This window comes from Macaca nemestrina, chromosome 1 (genome assembly GCF_043159975.1).
Source record: "Macaca nemestrina isolate mMacNem1 chromosome 1, mMacNem.hap1, whole genome shotgun sequence".
Taxonomy (NCBI): Eukaryota; Metazoa; Chordata; class Mammalia; order Primates; family Cercopithecidae; genus Macaca; species Macaca nemestrina.
This window is the reverse complement of record NC_092125.1, coordinates 69,498,434-69,523,253: the sequence shown is the minus strand read 5'-3', so window position 1 is coordinate 69,523,253 and position 24,820 is coordinate 69,498,434. Positions and strand designations below refer to the sequence as shown.

Sequence of the window (24,820 nt, the reverse complement as noted above, 5' to 3'; positions counted from 1 at the left end):
TCTGTGTGTATGTCCATTTTTTGCCACAACAGTAGTTCTCCAGCTTTTTGGTCTCAGGACCCCCTATGATTTGAATGTATGTGTCCCCCCTAGAATTCATATGTTGAAACCTAAGGTCCAGTGTCATAGTGTTGAGAGGTGGGACCTTTATGAGGTGATTAAGTCATGAGGGCTGTGTATCCATGGATGGGACCAGTGACCTTAAAATGGGCTCAAAGGAACTAGCTAGGTTCTTTTGCCCTTCCACCTTTCCCCACGTGAGAACAGTGTTCATCTCCTCTGGAGGATGCAGCAATAAGCTGTTATCTTGGAAGCAGAACGTGAGCCCTCACCAGACACAGAATCTGCTGGTGTCTTGATTGTGGACTTCCCAGCCTTCAGAACTGTGAGAAATACATTTTGTTCTTTATAAATTACCCATCTGAGGTATTTTGTGATGGCAGCACTAAGATAACACTCTTCTTTTTTTTTTTCAGAGACAGGGTCTCACTCTGTAGCCCAGGCTAGAGGGCAGTGGTGTAATCATGGCTCACTGTAACCTCCAACTCCTGGGCTCAAGTGATCCTTCCACCTAAACCTCCCCAGTAGTTAGGACTACAGGTGTGTGCCACCACACCTGGCTAACTTTTTTTATTTTTATTTTTTTAGAGACAAGGGTCTTACTATGTTGCCCAGGCTGGTCTTGAACTCCTGGCCACAAGCAATCCTTTCAGCTCAGTAAAGCAATAGGATTACTACAGGTATGAGCCACAGCACCTGGTCTAAGATAACACTCTTAAAACTTGAGGAGCCAAAGATCCAACACAAGAGCACAATACTGAAGATGAAAGATACTACCCAACTTCAAAACTTATTATAAAGCTACAGTAATCAAGACAGTGGAATACTGTCAAAAGAACAGGCAAATAGATCCATGGAACAGAATAAAGAGCCCAGAAATAGACCCACATAAATACAGTCAACTGACCCTTGGCAAAAGGACAAAGGCAAAACAATGATGCAAAGATAGTCTTTTCAACAAATGGTGCTGGGACAACTAGACATCCATATCAGAAAATGAAGCTAGACACAGACCTGACACCTTCACAAAAATTAACTCAGAATGGATCACAGATATGAAAGTAAAATGCAAAACCTACAACTCCTACTAGATAACATAGGACAAAATCTAGATGATCTTGAGTTTGACAATGACTTTTTAGGTACAACACCAAAGGCACAATCCATGAAAGAAAGAATGGATAAACAGACTTTCATTCAATTTTGCTGTGAACCTAAAACTGCTCTAAAGTAAAATTTTGTCTTTTTTTAATGGAAGATCCCTAAGAGTTTTTGTTTATGCAAATTATATCTATTCATATTTGCCACACTTGAGAGTCAAATTGAGGAATTAAAAAAGTATTTACTTCAAGATAATAAGCCAATTATATGTTAATACAAATAATATTTTTATGAAAAATAACCATTTTCCAAAACAAAAGAATTAGTGAGAAGAGTGCCACCATTTTACATGTTTGCACATCTCTTTAATGTCTTGCTTAATAGAAGATAGCTGGATTCTCATGTCTGCTCCTACATTCAGTCTGTTCAGGAAAACACCTCTGTGCATTTGTAAAAGAAAAGTAAAAATGGCAAATGATGTCAGTACTATTATGAAAATAGTTTTGACCATGCAGATCCCCGGAAAGTGTATCAGGGAGCTGCAGGCAGTGCTGTGCTAGTAAACGTTTAATAATCTGCTCAACTAGGGGAAAGCTCCAGTTTGTAGCATTTGCCAATTTCTGTAGTTAAACACTTCCACTATGGCTAATTTCAAGGTAACAATGCAAAAGGTCACTGAACTGGAACTGTGAAAGAGATGCACACAATTGGCTCTTACCTGAACTCACCTGAAGTAAGAGTCCATTAAGTGTTTTCCTAGTAAGAGCTGTTCCAGCACCCCAGGGGCCTTTGAAGCACACTTTGGAAACCACTGCTCTACTAGGCTGTTGTGCAGGCCCTTGTCTTGTCAGCTTTGTCCCAGCAGGCACAGCACATGTGACTCGTACAGTCTCCTTGCTCCTGCTGAACAGCCAGCAGAGGACTGAATGCCCTATCCTTCCTCTCCCCATCCATGTGTTTATTTCCCAGGCCTATTCAACAAGCCTAAGTCATTCACTGACCTTGTTCACTTTCTAATCTGTTATTGTCTTGTCCAGTATTTGTTTTTATGAAATTGGGTTTTTAATCTCATCATACATTGTAAAAAATAAGCATTTATGTTCAGCTGTGAGATGTGGACTTGAGGTGTCTTTCTGGGTGAGGTTCTGGTATATCAACAGAGCTGTGATGCCTCCCAGGGCAGGGTCCGTCTCCTTCTGAAGCTTCCTCAAGCCTGGACCCACTGTCTTCACTGACATGAGAGAGCCCAACAGCAGAACTAGAAAGGCTATGCTTTTTTACCTAACAAATATATTTATCTAATTAATTAGATATTTTCAGCTGGTACTCTGTCATTCCCAGGCAGCTATTTAGTGGAAATGAGTAAGCACTCAATTTTATTAAAATCTTTCCCCTCTGTGTATAACAGCTTACGTACCAGGAACCACAAAGAAGCTCAGTTCTTGCAAGTCAGGAGAAAAATAAAACATATCAAAAGTGCTAAAAATAGAGCTTATATATCACCTTTCTGCAGTCAAGGGCATTCTTATTCTTGCCATCAATGGGATGTACAGTATGGTACTCCTACTGAAGAGTTGTTAACTCAAGCCCAAAGAGACAAGAGAAAGTCATATCCCATCTATTCCCTAAGAACTCTTGCTGAGTTTCTTTGAAATGCCATCTTCTTGTTTCATAAATTGATGCATCTTTTCCATGAGAATTTTTTAGGAATTCCAAAGGAAAGCTGTGGATGCCACCATTTAAATTCTTTACTTACATATCTCTACAGATTTCTGGAGAACATATGATAAATATTCTCACATTCTGAAGCAACGTGAGCTTATCCTTCAGTCATAACAAAAAAAGATATGTGTTTTGCAGAGTTTAAGAAAGATTTAACAAAGAAAGGTAGATCCTGGTCTGTCTATCCATACTACCTCCACACCCCTGCCAACAACCAGTTTGGATTAATGAAGATTTGAAAAATTGGGGAGTTTTTACATATATTATGTTATAGTGCATAAGACATAAGTCCATGAAATTTGTCTCCAGGGTTTTCAAGTTCTGATTCTTGGGGAATTACTGATTACTACAGATAAAATCCCAGAGTGAAAAGGGCACAGGACCAGAGACCTCTGTCTCTGCTCTGCCACTCACCATCCATGAAACCGTGAGTAGGACACCCCACAGCCCACTCATCTGCACATCCCTGCACTGACCCTGGGTTAGGTCCTGAGAATGCAGAGGCTGTGACGTTGCATCTGCCCTTGAAGCCCTCCAAGGACAGAAGAAACAAGGAACAAAAATGATCAGTTACAATATCCCGCTGGCAAGTACTACAGAGATTCCGACAAAGAACTGGTAGAGCCTAGGTGTGGGGTAGCTAACAATTTCTGAGGTGTCTGTGCTGATTTCACAGAGAAGAAATCATCTCAGCTGGTCTTGAAGAAAGAGGAGGCATTTTCTAGATGAAAGAGATTAAAGAATTTCCCGGTATCACGAAAGTTCTAGAATGGTTAGCAATTAACTGTAGCTGAAGCGAAATTAAGGGAACAAGCCAGTCATTTGCCTGTTTGCCCAGATCCACTCCCTACTCTTGCTCTGCTTAGGTCTGCACCATGAGGTAGGGTAAAAATTGATGCCACCAACTGTTTTCCAGGCTCCCTGGCTTCTGGCGAGGTTCAGCCAATGAGAGGCACTGGGGTGGGAAGAGGGGGAAGCCAGGGGACCTCTCCCCCATCCCTGGGTGCTGAGCAGCATCTCAACAGTGACTGGTGTTCCTCCATGGCTTTAATGACACCAGATGGCCCCTCTCTCTGTGGATGGGCTGCTAGAAGCCAAACTGTCCATTTGTCAGCTCTGCTCAGGTCTCACTGGCAGTGTTGGTCAACCGCCTAATACCCACTTGAGCAGCATGGGAAGGATACAAATATGTTATTCCCCAAACCCACCCAAGGCCCACCAATGGGTCCTGGGCTTAAAGAGGAGAGACTGTGGCTGGTGGTAAAGAAAAGTTAAAATGTTTAATCCCAAGATGCAGTGACCCAACGGGTCTCTTGAATCCATACTCTGGGTGGGTTCCAGATGCTCTCCTGCTAGGATAGGCAGTTCTCTCTCAAGGTCATGGCTGGCCTTGAATCCTGTGATTCTGTTCTTCCAGGAAGAACAGTTACTACAAGGAAGCAAAAAAAAAAAAAAGGAAGGGGGGCGGGGCTGGGCACAGTGGCTCACGCCTGTAATCCCAACACTTCGGGATGCCGAGGCAGGAAGATTGCTTGAGCTCAGGAGTATGAGACCAACTGGGCAACCATGGCAAAACCCCATCTCTACAAAAATTACAAAAATTAGTTGGCCAGGTGCAGTGGCTCATGCTTGTAATCCCAGCACTTTGGGAGGCCAAGGGGGGCAGATCACCTGAGATTGGGAGTTCGAGAGCAGTCTGACCAACATGGAGAAACCCTGTGTCTACTAAGAATACAAAATTAGCTGGGCGTGGTGGTGCATGCCTGTAATCCCAGCTACTTGGGAGGCTGAGGCAGGAGAATCTCTTGAACCCGGGAGGCTGCGGTGAGTTGAGGTTGCACCATTACACTCCAGACTGAGCAACAAGAGCAAAATTATGTCTCAAAATAAATAAATAAACAAATAAATAAAATTAGCAGGGTGTGGTGGTACATGCCTATAGTCCCAGCTACTTGGGGGGCTGTGGCAGGAGGATCGCTTGGGCCTGGGAGGTCAAGGTTGCAGTGAGCTGTGTTCATTGTTCACGCCACTGCACTTCAGCCTGGGCGACAGAGAAAGACCCTAACTCAAAAAAGGAAAGGAAAAGGAAGGAGGAGAAGGCACTTTATCTGTTAGGCTACCCTCCTGGCACAAGGGAGAACTGAAATGGTCTCACAGTTTTTCCAAAGCTTCTGTCTGTGATGGCCCGGAGAGGTCTTCCCTCAAAAATTGCAGAAGAAACCCCTTTAACCAGGCAGGTCAAAGATGAAGGCCTTGGAGAAAGGGAGAACCAATAAGGCCATTTTCCATTGCACCTAATGTGGCCGGGAGCTCATGCAGAGACCAGGTGACACCACAACCACCAGAAAACATGTGACTGCAGTCCACCGACGCACCGTCCTTGCCCCAGCATGACTGGCTTTGATGTCTTAGAGGCAGAGATAAGCGTATGTTTTCTTTGCTTTTCCTTACGCCTTCACAGAAGAACGTTGTCTTGGGAACAGGACAAAGAATGATGTGAGTATAATTTTAATTACTTTAAAGAGAACTGTGACTTCTCTCCAAGTTGTCAGGAAACCGCTGGTTCCCCATTCTCCTGGTGGTACAGCAAGCACTGTTGGTGAGTAGATGGGAGCGCAAAGGCTGAAGGGCATCCCTCTTCCCCCAACCCTCCAGGCTGCACACCCACGCTGACATGGCCGAAGCTGCTGCTGCCTCAAGTCAGTCACACTTACAGAGATGCCTTTAGTGGAACTCTTCTCGGAACCATGTAGAGTCGACCTGACTCCAGGTGGTACTTTTAAGGTATCCAGGAGACCTTTAGATTTGCTCTCAGAAACTAGACCAAGAGGAAAAAATAACAAAGAAAGCTCTACTGATCTTCCCACACAGCAGCTTTCTCCACTAGGAAGCCTTGTTCAACTCTGGTGCGCTCGGCCCCCATCCTTGGCTCCAGCTCTGTAACAGTCCCCACTGCTACCTAGGGACAGCTCCTCGAGCTCCTCAAGGGCAGGGCTATCCTCCTTAGTCCCCAGGCCAGAATACCCAATAACCCAGATGACTCAATAATCAATGTGGAAACTCAGAGTTAGTGTGAGGCCACAGTGGGAAAGGGCCATGAAGACAATCTAGGAGAGTTCCTATTGAGGCGGAGGGCAAGGGAAGGGTATTAAAAGAAGTGAATGGAGCCTAATGCTGGAGTCAGATATGGGTTAGGAGTACAAGTACTGAGGCTATGTCCAAGCACAGAGACAGCTAATTTATATGCATTAGCTCATTTTAACCCCTCAGCCAGGTGTGTTGGCTAAAGCCTGTAATCCCAGCCATTCAGGAGGCTGAGGTGGGAGGATTGCTTGAGCCCAGGAGGTCAAGGCTACAGTGAGCTATGATGGCGCCACTGCACTCCAGCATAGGAGACAGGGTAATATATGAGAGAGAGAGAGAGATATATATATACACATAAAAAATATAATCATTATTCCCCATTTTTTTAAATGAGGAAATGGAGGCCTAGTGAGTTCCTACTGCCAGGTAGTGGTGGAGGCCCTCAGGGGATGAGGAGCTGGGGTTCCTCCCTCCCCCTCCAAGGTTCCGAGAGTCAGCATGGCATGGCAATTACCATCATGGACTCTGGAGTAGACCTGCCTGGATTCAAACCCTGCCCATACACCTTCATAGCCATGTGACCTTAGGCAAATTACTTGGTCTCTATGCTTCTCCATTTTCTCATCTGTAAAATGAAATGCTGGACAGGACATGGAGGAAAGGGAACCCTCGTACACTGTTGGTAGGAATGTAGATTAGTACAGCCACTGTGAAGAATGGTATGGAGGTTCCTCAGAAAACTAAAAACAGAACTACATATGATCCAGCAATCCCACTGCTGGGTATATATTCAAAAGAAAGGAAATCAGAATATTGAAGAGACATCTGCACTCTCATGTTTACTGCGGCACTGAAGAACCAAGATTTGGAAGCAACCTAAGCATCTATCAACAGATGAATGGATACAAAACATGTGGTAAATATACACAGTATTCAGCCATAGAAAAGAACAAGATCCCATCACTTGGAACAACATAGATAGAACTAGAGAACATTATGTTAAGTGAAATAAGCTAGGCCAGAAAGACAAGCTTCACATGTTCTTGTTTGTGGGAGCTAAAAATTAAAACAATTGAACTTACGGAGACAGAGAGTAGAAGGATGGTTACTAGAGGCTGAGAAGAATAGTTGTGGGGTTGGGGAAGTGTTGGGGAGAAGAAGTAGGGATGATTAATGGGTACAAAAATATAGTCAGAATAGCTATATAGAATACAATCTAGTATTTGATAACAGGGTAACTATAGTAGTCAACAAGAATTTATTGTACATTTAAAAATAACTAAAAGAATTGGGATGACTGTAACACAAAGAAATGATAGATGCTTGAGATAATGGATACCCCATTTACCCTGATGGGATTATTATGCATTGTATGCCCATATCAAAATATCTCATGTAGCCCATATATACCTAATACACACCCATAAAAATAAAAAAGTAGGACTTATCAAAATTCAAAAAAAAGAAAAATATAAAAAAATAAAATGGTGATAACGATAACAGTAGCTACCACATAGAACTTCTGAAGATTAAATAAGTCAATACCATATACATCAGGGGTTGGCCCATCACATGTTTTGTAATAAAGTTTTATTAGAACACAGCCATGTTCATTCACTTACACATTGTCTATGGTTGTTTATGTGCTACCACAGAGGAGCTGAGCAGTTGCCCCACAGACCACATGGCCCACAAGGCCTCAAACACATAGTTACTACCTGGTTCTTTACAGAAAGTTTGCTGCCCCTCTATGCGTGAAGAGCTTATAGTGGTAGTACACAGAGGTGTCATAAGGGCTATTATTATTAATAAGCACTTGTCCCTGAGTGTCTCCATCAACGTCCCCCACTCTGAGATAACCTGACTGCCTGACATGCTATTTGCCTCCTCATTTCACCCAATTTTGAATTCATGGTTACACTGGACTATCTTGCACTAAACATTTATTGATTCAGTCACTTTTTGTAAATCATTTCTTTGCTGGGAACCTACCATAGGCAGACACTGATGAGGAAACAAAAATGCAGCACATGGGCCCAAATTCCCCATCCGCTGGAGCTCCGACCCATTCTCCATCCTCAGCCCGGCAATGCCCCATCAACCTCTTTCTCCCCCTACCCCTCTTCTCCTTCCCATTCCCAGCTCTAGAGCAGTGCCCGATGGAAACACACCTCCCAGGTGGCACCCACAGACCTGTATCCTTTATCAGATCCCATCAGCGCCTCTCTGAAGCCTTCCTGGCCCTCCCAAGCTCATCTGTACTCTACCTGGAATAAGTCGGCAGGCCCGAATCATCCGGGGATGTGGTATATGAGGCCATACGTAGTCTGGGAAAGCATATTATGTTAGTTTGATGATCTAAACGGTAATCACATCATCACATTTGTTGACTAGTCTCTCCTAAATCACTGCCCTCCTGCTCTTTATGTGACATTTGGCACTTCCTTCTTGAAACTCCCTGATCCCTTGGCCCTAGGGTTCTGTATTTGTTGCTTCTCCTCCCAGCTCTGAACCACACCTCTCAGTAGCTCCTTGCCAGCATTCCACTCCTACAGGGTTCCCCAAGGCTAGGTCAGCCTTCTGCCCTTTGTTCTTGACTCAGCTCAAGAACTTCTCCTCATTGGAAAGGCTTCTCTTCATCGGAAAGGCTGCCTACTGCCAGCTCAACTGCATTCCCAAATGGGGGTGGGTGTGCCCACTGCATGGAGCTATGGGGCTGTCATCTCAGACTCACACTTCTCTCCCCCTTCCCCCTTCCTGACCATCCTCCTTGCTTACAAAGAAGGTACAAAGAGGCCAGGAGCGGTGGCTCACTGTTGGGGTGATCAGACCCAATACCAGCTCATGGGGGTGACAAAGGCCGGCAGACTCAAAGGATTGAGAAAAAGACCGTTTGAGAGATAAAGGTGGGACACCAAGAAGCCATCGCAATCATGGAGGCTGGGACGTCCCCGAGCTCTGGGAGCCCACGCTATTTATTGGTAATCCAACAGAGAAACAGGCGGTGAGAATGTGGAGGTCAAAAGGACACGTTGCATTAAGCACATGATTTACAGCTGTGATGGTTTAGCATTTATATGGAACATGTTCTGTTACTTGAGATAATGGGAATAGGAGCCTAGGAGGGCTAGAAGCAAGGAGCCAGCAAGTCTAGACATATTCCCAAGGACATTATGCAAGTCCTGCCTCAGTTTCCCTCCCAACACTCAGCTTTTTCCCAACAGCTCACGCCTATAATCCCCGCATTTTGGGAGGCTGAGGTGGGTGGATCACCTGAGGTCAGGAGTTGGAGAGCGGCCTGGCCAACATGACGAAACCCCATCTCTACTAAAAATACAAAAAGCTGGGCGTGGTGGCACGCACCTGTAATCCCAGCTGCTCAGGAGGCTGAGGCAGGAGAATCAGTTGAACCTGGGAGGCGGGAGTTGCAGTGAGCCAAGACTGCACCACTGCACTTCAGCCTGGGCAACAGAGCAAGACTGCGTCTCAAAAAACAAAAACAAAGACAAGTACGAAGAGCACAAACACTCGTAAAGTGAATGAGGCTGCAGTGACCCCTCGATGCACAGCCAACAGACAACGGTTTAGATTTAGCTTGGAATTCAGAAACATTTTCAAATGAGGACTGAACCCAGGCTTTACCCAGCCCCACCCTCCAGGGCCTAAGGGTACTCTGAAGAAAGGGGAGAAACCTGAGACCACCCTAGACGGGCTACAGAACAGAAGTACCAATGAGTATTTAGAAACCGTGGCATGACCTTTTGGTGACTTTTAGCTACCAAAGGTCAACATCATTCTAGCGGTGCCCCACCTTCCCACAAATGCTCATCCACAGCTGCCTTTGTGTAAGTTTACATTTCCAAGGCTGACCACAGACATGTGACATACTGCCAACTGCCTACTGCCCAGAGCTGTGAGGGCTGTGGCTGGGGTACGTGTTGTGAGAGGCACACAGGGCAATCCCCTCCCACCTGGCGGCAAGGCCAGCTGTGGTCCAGTCCATGGCGGAAGCAGATGAGAGACCCTTCCTGGGGTGGGCTACCCCAGATACACCCCAGGCACACCCTAGGTGCCCAGCCCACATACAGGCAGGCATCCTAGAGTGTGACTTGAAAAATGCAGCCTTCAGGCTGTTGGGACTCATGGGCCTGATCAGGGCAACAGAAGAGGGAGAGCAGGTAGGGAGCCCAGAGAGGAGATCCAAGAGAAGTAGATAGATTGGGGGAGTGGATTCTCCCACCCTCTCCACCCCCCACCCCACAACTGAGCCTGTCAGCTCTGGAAGGACTTAAGGGAACAGCTACCCAAGTGTTGCCTTGTTTCACAGCGGAACTTACCAAACCGAATTTCATGCAGAAACATCAATAAATAAAAGAGTACACAGAATACCTGCTCTGGTGGAAGCAGGGCCTGTTGGGTTTGCTATGATCCCCAGGCCTCTGTCAGCTCTTCTGGTTAGTCCTAGGAGATCCACAGTTTGGTTTCTCAAGATAATGATGATAACAATAATGATAATAATAAAACCTGACATGTACTAGGAATTTCCAGCCTGCACTTTCACATACAATATCATACACAGTTCCACACTAACCCTGTGGCAATACTGCTATCCTCATCATATTCCCAATGAAGAGTCCGAGGCCTCAAGTTCTTAAACAACTTTCCCCAAATCACACAGCTAGTGCGTGGGCACACAGATTTGAACACAGACTTTCCAACTCCAAAGCCAGTGCTCCTCACTCTGTGTCACAGCTGGGAGAAAATGCACCACATCGCAGCCAACACCAAACAGGAGGGCTTGATGGCAGGAAGTACCACTTATTGGTTAGAGACCAGCTCTGGGGCCAGACTGCTGGGGTTCAACCCCTTCTGCCATTCGCTTACCTGTGTTACCCCTTCCTCATCTAGAAAATGGGACAATATGGGAGGCCGAGGCAGGTGGATTGTCTGAGCTCAAGAGTTCGAGACCAGCCTGGGCAACATGGCGAAACCCTGTCTCTACTAAAAATTACCTGAGCATGGTGGCGCACACCTGTAATCCCAGCTACTTGGAGGCTGAGGCAGGAGAATCACTTGAACCCAGGAGATGGAGGTTGCAGTGAGCCAAGATTGCACCACTGCACTCCAGCCTGGGTGACAAAGTGAGACTCTGTCTCAAAAAAAAAAAAAAAAAAAAAAAGACAATAATGGTACCTGCTACAAAGGCTTGGAGTTAAGATTAAATGAGTTAATCCACGTAAATTATTATCACACAATTCCTGGCACGTAAATAAGCACTTAATCACCATGCATGTCCACCCTGCCCTCCTAGCCAGCTTTATTCAGTGCCAGTCACATGCAAAGGCTGCACCTTATTGTATTATGGGAGTGGAGGAGAGTGGGTTACCAGGTAGCTCCTGTGCCCAGTAATTTTTCAGTCAAGGTAGGGATCATGCATATGCATATGCACAAAACTATAGCAGCAGCTCTCTGAGCAGTCAGGGCCCCAGATGCTCTGCTAAGAATCTGTTCTAGAACATGATGAAAATGCTGGCTTGGACATCTTACCCCAGAGGAAGGGGGTCCATTTGTTATAATATGATACTGATTAATACACTTCAGTATCATGATCTCTCAGTAGCAACTAGAATCTCATTTTCTAGCAAATTCCCAGGCTAGATTCTGCAGCATGAGGAGCACCAGTCAGATCACCGTGGCAGCTTCCAGGTCACCTTCTCTTATCTCTTGGAGCTTCAGGCTGGTGCTGGACCTGCTCTCTTCTATCTGCACTCATTCTCTGGGTGAGCATGTCCCACCTCCTGGCCTTACCAGCTATGGCTGACAATGCCCTGATTTCTATCTGTAATCTGGACCTCTCCCCTGAGCCCCAGACACACTCCACTGTTTAGTATATGCCTCCACATTGAATAGGCATCACAAACTTAACACATCCAATCCCCATGCAACCTGCTCCCCCTATAGCCTTTCTCCATCTCAGTGAAATGGTACCACCAATCACAGCGTCGCTTGGACCAAAAATTTTGGAGTGATCCTTGGGTCCTCTCTTACTCTCTATCTCACAACACCAAATCCCATGGGATCTTCCTTCCCAACATATCCCCCCACCCTCCTCCTCACCACTGTCAGCATAACCACTCTGGCCTAAGCTGCCATCATCTCCCCAGTGGTTACTGCATCAGTCTCCTAGCTGGTCTCTTGCTCTGCCTTGCTCCGCCTTGCTCCTTTACAGCCCATTCACAACCCAGCAGCCAGAGTGATGCTTTTAAAAACAGAAGCTGTCTCTGCTGCTCCTCTGCTCCAATGGCCCCATTGCACTCTGGGTAGAAGCCAGTGACCTTGGAGGTCAGGGCCCTCCATTTCTCTGCCCCTCCATTCTGTGTCCTCACTTCCTAGTGACTTCCCCCTTATCTACTCACTCTGGCAACACTGGCCTTGCTTCTTCTTGAACAGCAGGAGATGCTTCTGCTTGCTTTTCCCCTGCCTGGAATACTCTTCACCCTGGTATCTGAAGAGCTTCTTCCTCCACTTTAGGAATCTGCTCAAATGTTATCTCACAAGGGAGGCCTTTGCTGACCACCCTACATGGAAAACGCAACATCCCTGGCAGACCCATCTTCTACTGCATTTTCCTCCAATGCACTTATTACTGCCTAACATATTACTTGTTCACGTCTTTACTGTCTTCCCCTATCAGAATAGAATATAAGCTCCATCACACCAGGGATTGTTTCTTTGGGTACTGAGGTCCCAACACATAAAACAGTGCACATGGCCTGGTGCAGTGGCTCAAGCATGTAATCCCAGCACTTTGGAAGGTCAAGGCAAACAGCTCAGTTGAAGTCTGGAGGTCTGGAGTTTGAGACCAGCCTGGCCAACACGGTGAAACCCGTCTCTACCAAAAATACAAAAATTAGCCGGGCATGGTGGCGTATGCCTGTAATCTCAGCTACTCAGGAGGCTGAGGCATAAGAATCACTTGAACCAGGGAGGGGGAGGTTACAGTGAGCCAAGATCACGCCACTGCACTCCAGCCTGGATGACAGAGCAAGACTCCGTCTCAAAACAAAACAAAACAAACAACAACAACAAAAAAACAGTGCACATGATAGGTGCTTAGTAAATACTTAACAGAACGACTGTAACAGCTATTCCCCAGAAAGCAGGGCAGCCTCTCTCCTGCTAAGCATGCTTCTCACTGCCTAAACCTTTTCATTTCACCTGTGTGTAAGTGCTGAAATTCTACCAGTCCCAGCTGGAGAGAGCAAGGCTGGCTCATGATGGCTGACCTGGGGTGGGAGTTGGGGAGTCACTGTAAGGGGTGGGGGGACAGTGTAGCCACACAGGACCACAAGAGTAAAGCCTGAGCAGGGCTCCCCTCTGACACACTAATGTGAGCTAGCCTCTGGGTGAGGTGCTAAGCGGGAAGCTTTAGCCCAAGGGTAGCAGGCACCTGGGAAAGGAGGAAATGCTGAGAAAAATATATATAGATAGGCCAGCCAACAATTCAATGCAACCAACATTTATGGGGCCCTCAATTAGGTGCCAGGCATTGTACAAGGTGCTAGAGATCTAAAATCCCATTTGCCAGACTCCTTTTCCAGAGACTTCATCATGCCAACACAGTAACAGCACAAAGCCAGCTTTTCCCTCTCAGCTCACTCTGTTCAATGTTGATTTTAAACCTTTCTCTCCTCCACAAACCTTGACCACTCCCTCCAGTCTCACCAGGAAACTCTACTTCCTACTGCACAGCAAAAAAAAAACAGATCATCAGACCAGACCACCTCTACTTCCTGCCACCACACCTGCAAGTCTCCCTGCATGGGGCCCCTGCTCTGCCCCTTCCCTGCCAGGGTGGCGGCAGAGGTGACCTCTGAATTAGGCCAATCTCCCCACCTGTCCTCCACCTCTCCTGGATTCCTGGTCTTTTTGCCACTCCTCATATGAACAGAGAACCTTCCCCACTTACAGCCTTCGCCCTAAGGCTGGGTCTCCCTTTCCTGAAGCTGTTGTCTCTGCCGGAAACATCTTTCCCTCTCTCCCCTCCTCTTGCTGAGCTAAACACATTCAAGCCCAGATGAAGCCTCACATATGCAGCTATGCCTGTGTGTGCCTCCTCCGTCAAGTTAGGGTCCCCCCCACCGACTTACGACACGCCCTTTAACCACCTATACTTCTCCTTAACAACACTTGCCAGGAATGTAAAGAATTGTTTATGTAATTAATTATCTGTTCAACAATAGTCTTCCCCAGCATGGAGAAAGCAGTGCTGGAATTGTGTCTTATATTTTTCAAGGTGCAGACACAGAGCAAACACTCAAATATCTGAGTCAATTAACAGTTGCCACTTGGGGTGCCACAATGTTCTAGATACCACAGGAGCTGTACATAGGCTGTTCCACTTAATCCACACAGCAGCCCACGTTTGTAGATACTCATTGTATTATCCATCTTCATATTTTACAGATCGGGAACCCAAAGCCAGGGGGTGACACAATGTGTTCGAGGTACCACAGCTGGTAACTGCTGGGTAGGGATTCAGGCTTGTCTGCTGTCAAAGCCACCATGTCACACTCACATCTTACTCTCCACAGCTCACTCACTGCCTTAGATAAAGGAGGTACTCAATCATGAGGGATGGATGGAATGACCAAATACATCAATTTCTTTGGTCTTTAGTCACCATTGAGACCTACAAGCAAGAATTATAATTCCTCTTTTCCCAATGAGGAAAATGGAGGGGTTCAAAGGGCCACACAGCAGTAGGAGGCCGTGCTGGGCTGAAACCCAGGTCTTCTGGTTCTTTGTATAGGGCAATTTTCTCTACAACATAACTATAGTTAGGCACTGAGAGGACAGAACAGATGAGATTATGAAGAAAAGCTGTGCAGAAACAAGTTAACACAGCAAGCCTGACACTGCTATCTTTAGAAAGTTCTGCTCGCAAGGATGGCCCCTGGCTGGTGTCTGGAACATGGATTTCAGTAAGGTTCCCACCACCTGAACTGCTAAGAGTGGCTCACTGTGCTTAAACTGTCCAGGTAAACAATGTGTTTTGTTTTGAGATGGAGTCTCGCTCTGTCGCCCAGGCTGGAGTGCAATGGTGCGATCTCGGCTCACTGCAACCTCCGCCTCCTGAGTTCAAGTGATTCTCCCGCCTCAGCCTCCCAAGTAGCTGGGACTACAGGTGCGTGCCACCAAGCCCCCTATTTTTTTGTGTTTTTTAGTAAAGACAGGGTTTCACCATGTTAGCCAGGATGGTCTTGATCTCCTGACCTCGTGATCTGCCCCCCTTGGTCTCCCAAAGTGCTGGGATTACAGGCGTGAGCCACCGTGCCTGGCCAATGTGTTTTATGTGGAACACCTGTTTTTCTTCTGGAGTCTGGAATTTTGACATGTGCTAGATGAAGTATCTACATGACCAGCCCTCAGTAAAAACCTTGGGCACTGAGTCTCTAATGGGCTTCCCTGGTAGACGGTGCTTCACACCTGCTGTCACAATGCACTGCTGGAGAAATTCAGCACATCCTGTGTGATTCCCCCTCGGCAGTCCTTTGCAGAGTCTTTTCCAAGACTCTTGGAATTTTGCACCTGGTCTCCCCTGGGCTTTGCCCCATAAGCCTTTTCCCTTTGCTCATTTTGCTTTGTATCCTTTTGCATATGAATCATAGCTGTGAGTATGACCATCTGCTGGACGCTGAATCCTATAAGTCCTCCTAGCAAATCACTGAACCTGGGGATGGTCTTGGGGACCCCCAACACAGAAGCCTAACGAGATGAATTTTGAATTTGTTTTGAAAAGAGTGGCGGGGTATGGATTAATGGATTTGAACAGGAGGCATTCTAGGCAGGAGAAATGATGTAAGAAAAGGTAGGCATAGGCAAGTCAGGTGTAGAAAGGCCTACAAGTCTTTAGGCCAGGTACGGTGGCTTATACCTGTAATTCCAGCACTTTGGGAGGCCGAGGTGGGCAGATCACTTGAGACCAGGTGTTGAGACCAGCCTGGCTAACATGGTGAAACCCCACCTCTACTAAAAATACAAAAATTAGCCAGGACTGGTGGTGGGCACCTGTAATTTCAGCTACTCGAAGGGCTGAGGTGAGAGACTTGCTTGAACCCGGGAGGCAGAGGTTGCAGTGACCTGAAATTGTACCACTGCACTCCAGCCTGAGTGACAGAGCAAGGACCTATCTCAAAAAAACAAAACAAAACAAGGCCAGGCACAGTGGCTCACGCCTGTAATCCCAGCACTTTGGGAGGCCGATGGGGGTGGATCGCCTGAGGTCAGGAGTTCAAGGCCAGCCTGGCCAGCATGGTGAAACCCCATTTCTACTAAAAATACAAAACTTAGCCAGGCGTGGTGGCAGGTGCCTGTAATCCTAGCTACTCCAGAAGCTGAGGCAGGAGAATCGCTTGAACCTGGGAGGCAGAAGTTGCAGTGAGCCAAGTTGGCACCACTGCACTCCAGCCTGGGCAACAGAGCAAGACTCCATCTCAAAACAAAACAAAATAACAACAAAAAAGAAAGGCCTAGAGCTATTTAACAAGGCTTGAACAGAAATGATGATGAGAAAATCTAGCACTGCTGTTATGAGGTAGAAGAGATGAGGGCTAGAGAGGTCCACTTGTTAGGAAGATCCAGTGTAAGTGAACTGAAAGTGAACCACCTAGTCATACAGAGGCCCTATGGGAACTGTTAGTATCAAGGAAGTGGGGAAAGAACTTAGCCTTTGGCTGTCCACAGCTAATACATGGCAATAAATATCTCTAAAGGAGGTCTGTGGGAATGATACAGAGAATTTGAGGCAACATCCCGAAGTACTGGTTTTTGAAATAAAACATCTTAACATAAAGAAATCAGTCTGCTCCCAAATAATCTGCTTCCCATTCATTAAGGGTGACTAAAATGTTCTTCATCTTTTTAAAACATCTTTGCGGCCGGGCGCGGTGGCTCAAGCCTGTAATCCCAGCACTTTGGGAGGCCGAGACGGGCGGATCACGAGTTCAGGAGATCGAGACCATCCTGGCTAACACGGTGAAACCCCGTCTCTACTAAAATACAAAAAAAATTAGCCGGGCGAGGTGGCGGGCGCCTGTACTCCCAGCTACTCGGGAGGCTGAGGCAGGAGAATGGCGTGAACCCGGGAGGCGGGGCTTGCAGTGAGCTGAGATCCGGCCACTGCACTCCAGCCTGGGCAACAGAGCTAGACTCCGTCTCAAAAAAAAAAATAAAATAAAATAAAATAAAATAATAAAACATCTTTGCTTAAGTCCAATATTCCCCTCCCCCCCCATTTCTCCTATCTACCCCTCTCACTCCCTAGTGAGTTATTCCTAGAATAACTCCACCCAATGTTTTAATCACTTCTTTCATTCTGCATCTGCTTAGCATATAAGCCTTTGCTTTATATTAAATTATTCTGCCTTTAACCCAGGGAGGCATGGTAAGTTTTCCTAGGTTGCATCATAGATATCAACCCAGCCTCTACCTCAGAAATCCTAAAATCATGAAGACAGAAGAGCGACCTTCATGGCTGCTGCTTATCTTAAACCCATCCACCTCCCTCCATCCTCCAGGGTCAAGGGTCTCCCTAACAGAAGCATTAGAACACAGCCTGGCTGTTCTAAGCCATCCGCCTTAGTACAGGAGAACAGAAAGGGCTCTGGGTGGTGGCTTTGCATCAAGTCAACCTCATCCTGCTGTGCCTTCACATCAGATCCTGCTAAAGTAACTGGTCTGCTCCTGGCGATCAAGTCAGAGCTTGTATTTTTGTTTTCCAAATCTGTTGTATTTTTTTCCTGTGTTGGCTCTCTGCCAAGCACTATTCTTCCTGCAAAGCTGCCGCCTGCTCTGCCCACAAGTACTGAAAACTGGACTCCTGCCCTTGAAACCTGGACCATAGGGCCCCAGCCTCTGAGGCTGCCTGCCCCCTCTGCCTGCCAAAGACTCATCCCAGCTTATCCCCATCCCTGTCCCATCCCAGCTTCCCTACCCTGGCCCCTGAGGTCTACCTGGTTTAGAGATGGCAAAGTGGCAGCAATAGGCTAGTTTAAATGATGGTCTACTCGCCCCAGCACAGTGGCTCACACCTGTAATCCCAGCACTTTGGGAGGCCAAGGCAGGCGGATCACCTGAGGTCAGGAGTTTGAGACCAGCCTGCCCAACATGGCGAAACCCCGTCTCTACTAAAAATGCAAAAAATTAGCCAGCTGCGGTGGCGGGCGCCTGTAATCCCAGCTACTTGGGAGGCTGAGGCAGGAGAATCGCTTGAATCCCGGAGGCAGAGGTTGCAGTGAACTGAGATTGTGCCACTGCACTGCAGTCTGGGTGACAAGAGTGAAACTCCATCTCAAAAAAAAAAAAAAAAAAAAAAAAAGATGGTCTACTCTGACACACAGCAATTCTTCTGTTGGTTTTTAATTTAAATTTGATGCCTTTAGGCTAGGCATGCATTTTCCAGCTCCCCAGAAACCCCACAATGCTCTACAGCTATTAACCACATGGAAGGAGAAAACTAGTTTTACTGAATATCTGCCAGACTCCACGTTCTGTGTATATATTGACTCATTTAATCTTTCCAGCAACCCCAAGTGGCACACATTACTATTTCTATTTACCAGTGGGAATACAGACACTATAGAAGTTGGGCAACTTGCTCAGATTATATAACTACAACCAGCAAATCATAAACCCAGATTTGAACCCAGGCCTACCAGATTCTGAAGTCCACACTGTTTCTACTACACCATCATTGAAAGTAGCAGGTCTTGACCAGGCTATGTATTAGGGAGGCCCCTCTGCAGTAGTGTGAAAAGGAAAATTGAATACAGATGGACCTGGGGCAGGAAAACGAGTCAATGCTTAATTAAGGTTGCCCAGGAAAGAGTCCCTGTGGCCCTGAACTGGGAATAGATAGATCAGGACTGGCTGAGGGGGACAGGATAAAGGTGACTGAGGAACAGCAGCAATTTCTGCAACAGTTAGAACACAGAGAAAGAGGCGGCCTGGGACGAATGTCTAAGGTGCTCCTGAAACAGCATGGGGAAGATTCTGAATATTGCAAATCATAATGGTGAAGAAGAGAACTGGGTGAGGGATGGAAATTTGATCAGCCTTTCCCTAAGAGTGTTGGTTTAAGTCTTGGGAATGGCCAAGGGCTCAAGGAAAGAAGCACAGAGAATTGAAATCCAGCCTGAGGACCCAGGCTTGGTTCCATACCTGCATTTGCAGGACAGAGGAGGATAAGAAACTGGACGTCAAGGAAGGGAATGCTGGTGGGGGCGGTGTAGCAACCTCCAAGGAGGTAAGTAATAGCTGCAGCGTGGGCTGGTACGGGCTGGCGACTGAGGAGTACCAGGTCCTGGAAACCTACACAGAGCAATCAGAGCAGCACAGCAGGTGCACGGTGCCAAGTGAGGAGCGAGTGCAAGAGCTGGCCACTCTTTCCAGAAGCTTGTCAGTGAAAGAAAGAGAAGAGGGACTGGGAAACATGGAGTCTTCTTATTAACAGAAAACTCAGCTTGTAGGGGAGGGAAGAAGTCTGTGGGAGGGAGGGAGGGAAGAAGTCTGTGGGAGGGAGGGAGGGAAGAAGTCTGTGGGAGGGAGGGAGGGAAGAAGTCTGTGGGAGGGAGGGAGGGAAGAAGTCTGTGGGAGGGAGGGAGGGAACCCACCTCAGAGGGAGGAGGAGAGAGCTGACTTGGGAGTGTAGATGGAGAACGTGCTTTCGCCTTGATCTGGAGGAGAGCACTTTCTCCTTGAGAGGGAAAAAAAAAAAAAAAAAACGCCATGGGAAAAAATTCAGGAATGTTCTGAATTGCTAAGGAGGGAAGCTGATGGAGCCTGTGGTGTCAAGAAATCAGACATGGGGCTCTGCTGAAAGTGAGATGGCAGCCCTCGCTCCACACAGATATCCTGGGAGGGCACTCACTGGGCTTTGTCACTTAATACTGGGTCTCTAAGACCTGCATGTCACATGGATACTGCACAGTGTACAGACCATTTGCATATATACTGCTTTTGCTACAGCACAATCCAAGCATGCATCACTACCTGCCTCCAGGTACAAATATGCAAAATGTGCTCACCACTCTCACTGGAAACAGACTGAGTTCCTCTGTCAGGACTAATGAGTACTTTCACTTTTATCTCCTGCCCGGTCCTCCATGCCACTTTCTCACAAGATAGGACTTGCTGGAGGCCATGTGGGTCAAGGCTGCTGTGTGATCCTTCAAATAAAGCTTTCATCTGGGCAAGGCAACAAATTCATGCTGGCCCACTCCTGGGTGGTGGTGGCAGCAGCGGCAGCAGCGGCAGCAGCAGGTGCCTGCCAGCTCTGAGGACTGCCTCTCTCCTGCAGCGTGTTCACCTCTGCCCCAACACACACAGACACTCACCTGCTACACCTCTACTGGAGCTAGAACTCCTATCCAGAACCCCAGAAAAAGCCACAACCTGGGCAGATAAAAGCTCTTCAGAGACTGAGTCAGACACTAACCCCGATCAGTGACAAGGTCAGGCAGCTTTTGATGACTGTCGCGCTGGTTCTCTCGTCCTCCTCCTGCCCAGAATTCTGGCTTCCTTTAGTTAAGAAACTATGGGAAAAGCACAGGAATTGGAGAAAGAAGACTTGGAGTTGGGTCCTGCCCCAACCCTATATGCTGTGAGGTCTTTTAAATCACTTCTGAGCCTCAGCTTGCAACCAGGTAAAGTGGAAGGAATAGCATCTGCCTCTCCCTTCTCTTGAGGAGGTAGTGAGAAATTAATCAGATGAGATGGGCTTCTTGTAAGCTGTACAGTGTTATTCTAATTTCCGGATTTAAGCAAGTCCTGCAGCGAGCTCAACCTCTCTCTCCCAAGCCTACCCAGCACTTGTCCCTGGAAGCTCAGACCCCAAAGGAGACACACCCTGAATGAATTCAATTCGATTCAGCAAACATCTGTTTAGGCCTACTCTATGCCAGGTTCCAAGACACACATGAAAACAGACACGCGTCTTGCCCCGAGTTTGCCTGGCTGGGCAGAGCTAACAGAGTGGATGCCTGTTCCTGTGGTGGTTAGGCCAGAGCCTCCAGCAGAACTTGCTCCATGTTGCTGGGGACAGACCACAGAGGCATTATCAGAATCTGGGTCCCCTTGCTGACCCCTCAGACAGAGGAGGAGGTGGGCAGATATGGCTCTCTGAGAAGCCAGGGTGAGGGGCCTGGAGCAGGGGAACCAGACACCTCAATGCTCTGGGCCTGGTCCAGCAGTGGAGCTCAGGGACCTATTTACCCCCTCAGTGCTTCACCCTCACAATCTGAGAGATGTAGAGAATAAGCCTGCTCTCACGAGGGCATCATGGAGGACAAAATGAGAACAAAACGACAAGGGCAAAGAGAAAATGCTCTGCAAAGGAATGAGCTTTACAAACAAATAATTATTTTTCCTTCAAGGTGCTCCCCAGTAAAGCTGAGCTAATCACAGAAGGTTGGTCTAAGTACTGAGGTGCCTTTCCCATTGCTAGCCTAACAAGAGTGACTCTGAGGCATCTAGCTCCCCGACTGTGCAAATCATCCCCTCTGAAACATCCCAGTCCCTATCATTAGGACATTCAGTAGACGGCAGCTCTTTTTCACATTCTTTCCATCGCCCTACTACCCAAGTCCAGCGAGTGATGCTTGCTGACAGAGGGAAACACCACCATCCTACCCTGCCCATCACAACAGGCCTCAGCCCAGAGGCCGTGGGAGGAGTATCCTTCTCCATCACTTCCCCTGTTCCAGATGCTGGCTCAGACACTTTCTCCTGCCTCTGTCCAGGACCCAGGGATCTGAGAGTTGATCCATTCCACAGAGTTACAACAAAAACAGTAACTGTAACAAAATCAAAAACCTTTACAGAAGCTAGGCGTTTTCCACTTCCATCTTACGTGCATCGTTCCTGCAGCAATTTCTGTCTTTCTAGTTCAAATTAGAGTTAGGGATGGAAGTGTTTCCACCCAAACCACCAATTACATTAACACCCCTGTTTTCAGCTTTGTGAGTACATAAGGCAGAGCAGCTGTGCTGGGATTTGTGAGGTCCTAGCCCAGCCTTTTGCTGCCTAAAATTATCTCGCACACACCCAGAACTGTTCTATTCCCAGAAATGGTTCAACTAATTTCTTTGCATCTCAGGTCTTCCAGAGCCCTTTTAAAATGCAAGTATCTCTGGAGGAAATAATCATATTCCATTGGCCCCAGCCCAGTTCTCACACAGCACCTGCCCAATAAATATTTACAGAATTAACTGTTTACCAGATGCCTATCTTCACAGGAGGTGGGTCAGAGCCCAGGGCTATGGAGGGTAGGGGCTGCAGGGGCAACCCTGGCAGGGAGCCTCGCCTGGTTTCACCAACCTCAACGCTCGCCTGGTGCCACAGCGAGATAACTGAGTTCTCATGAAAGTAAATCTGAAATACCCAAATATGGAAACTTAGCAGAAGGAGGCAGAATGAGCAGAGAAAGTCGGCCGGCCAGAGTGGCCCAGTGGGACCCGCGGCAAGAGCTTGGCCCCGAACATTCTCAGAACCACGAAGACCCTGCAGAACAGGAACAAAGTGGAGACAATCTGGTACGGAGAACTCAGAATCTGCGAGTTCTCTGGGTGCCTCTGGGCAACTCCTTCCACCTCTCGGAACTTTGGTTTGCGTCAAGGCTCGTTAGAGCTGGCCTTCTGGGGGAGGGGGTATCTGCTTTCTAAAGGAAGACGCGTAAACGAACAGCTAGTGGAGGCTTCCATTCCTGGCAATCCTGACGTTTCATTCTGGAGTTGCTTTGATTGGAAAGCCCTGCAAAGGTGGAGGGGGTGCCTTCGGGTTCGGAAGGGGGCCAGGGCCTGGTTTGCAGTGCGGGTGTGCGGGACGTGCCTGAAAGTCCTCCCCACCAGCGCACCCCGACAGAACGTGGCCCCTCCGGTCCACAGCCGCCCTCTGGACCAGCTCCCCAGCTCGGGACCCCCAGTCTCCGCCCTCGCCACACCTCTCCCCGGCTAAGAAAACCCGCTCCGCACCGCACCCGCTGTCCCGGGGCAGTCGGCGGTCACCTGCCCCGCCGGTCTCCCGCGAGCCCGGGACCCTCCGCCTCCCTCGGCCCAGCCGCCGCCTCGCGCCCTCCCTGCCGGTCGGGGACCGACCGGACGCCAGCAGGCGCTTTCGGTTTCAAAGTAACTGGGACGAGATGAAAAGCCCTCGTCGGTGTCCCCACCCCGGACCTTCCGCCGCGAGGGTGCCCTGGGCGGCGATCCGCCGGACTCACGTGGGGCTCGGCGCGCGGCCTCCGCGGGGCCGGTCTGCAGGCGCGCAGCTGCTCCGGGGCTGCGCCCGGCGGCGGCGGCGGCGAAGCGGGGGCGAGGCCTGGGGCGGGGCCCGGGCGCGGGCGGAGGGGCGCGGGCAGGCGCAGGGGAAGAGCGGACGCGCAGGAAGGGGTCGGGCGGAGGCTGAGACCGTCACCCAGGCGGTTGGAAAGCTAACCTACCCGCTTCAGAACCGTTAGTATCTACAAGTCTAGTCATCTGATTTCCCTCACGTGCGTTCGAATTGTGGACGTCTTGCTCTTCCGTCAGGCAAGATAAGGCTCAGCCAGTCCTTTTCTGTGTTGACCTATTTGCTCAAGGCCTTGAGAGCTGGCTCAAATCAGTCCTTCCCGGACTTTCCTTCAGGGTAGCACAAATTTGCCAGCCCTCCTCTTGCTGTTGGCCTGTTGGCCTGTTGGCCTAACACCACCAATCTCTGAGAGTTGTAGAGCTCCCCGTTATGTCAAGGGTTGGCTTCCCAAGCATCTCCTGTGGTCCTCAAAACAAGCTGGTGAAGTAGGCCTGGTCATCCCCATTTTACAGATGAGCTCTCTGAGGGCCAGAGCAGCAACGTGGAGTGACGTACCCAAGGTGAGACACACTCAGCAAGCTCTGCAACTGTAACTTGAATCCAAGTCTCTCTCTCTCTCTCTTTATTTTATTTATTTTTTATTTCATTTTATTTTTTGAGACAGAGTCTCGCTCTGATGCCAGGCTGGAGTGCGGTGGCATGATCTCGGCTCACTGCAACCTCGGCCTCCCAGGTTCAAGCGATTCTCCTGCCTCAGCCTCCCGAGTAGCTGGGATTACAAGCATGCGCCACCACGCCCGGCTAATTTTTGTATTTTTGGTAGAGACGGGGTTTCACCATGTTGGCCAGGCTGGTCTCATCTCTTGACCTTGTGATCCACCCTCCTCGCCCTCCCGACAGGCCTGAGCCACCGCGCTCAGCCTGCGCACTCTTAAATATGAGCTCTTTCTTACAATATGTTCTCTCCAAAGGCAATGCATTCTATATAAATGAAATGAACCAAAATTCCAATTCTATCTAGATCCTTTACTTTCAGTTAGGCCACCGTGGGAAAAGTACTTGACTGTTCTGAGTTTCAGTTACCGTACTCGTCAATAAAAGGGGAGAATAATATACACCTTGGGAGTCAAAAACTCAGATGTGCTCAGGAGCTGGGCAGGAAACATACAGGAGGGAGGCAGAGGTGGTCATGGAGAAAGGAGGGAGGCGCTGCTGCCTCCAGCAGCAGGTGGAGGATCTAGTGGAGCAGCCACCACCCAGTGCCAGCCTATTGTTACCTGATCTCTTATTTCTCAAAAGAGCCAGAAATCCAGATCCAAACCTTTTTTGGTTGGTGAGTTAGATTAACCGCTCCGTGGGGGAGATGCACTGGTGGGTGTTGCTTCGCTACTCTAGATCTGTCTCATAATCTTCTCATGAGCATTAAATGAGACAGCATTCCTGTACACCTGACACAGAGTAGGTGCTTAGTGAACCCAAGTTCTCCTCTCTGTTCTGCCATACACTATAG

The 24,820-nt window shown here is 48.1% G+C and overlaps 1 protein-coding gene across 4 annotated transcripts in view; it reads right to left on the bottom strand.

Annotated features, from left to right (window-relative positions):
- LOC105493576 (TNF receptor associated factor 5) overlaps positions 1 to 23,392 on the bottom strand; it is a 49,423-nt gene extending 26,031 nt beyond the window's left edge. The window contains exon 1 of one of the 4 annotated variants that reach the window (XM_011761313.2): positions 23,243 to 23,392. Coding sequence is in view for 2 of the 4 variants with exons in the window: in XM_011761311.3 (XP_011759613.2) it covers positions 22,345 to 22,388 (44 nt within the window). In the remaining 2 variants the exon portion in view is untranslated. Of the gene's footprint in view, positions 1 to 5,597; positions 5,702 to 20,464; positions 20,487 to 22,344; positions 22,637 to 23,242 lie in introns of those variants that run through there. The other 3 variants (XM_011761311.3, XM_024796504.2, XM_011761312.2) reach the window with 3 other exon arrangements.
- Positions 23,393 to 24,820: the final 1,428 nt, after the last annotated feature.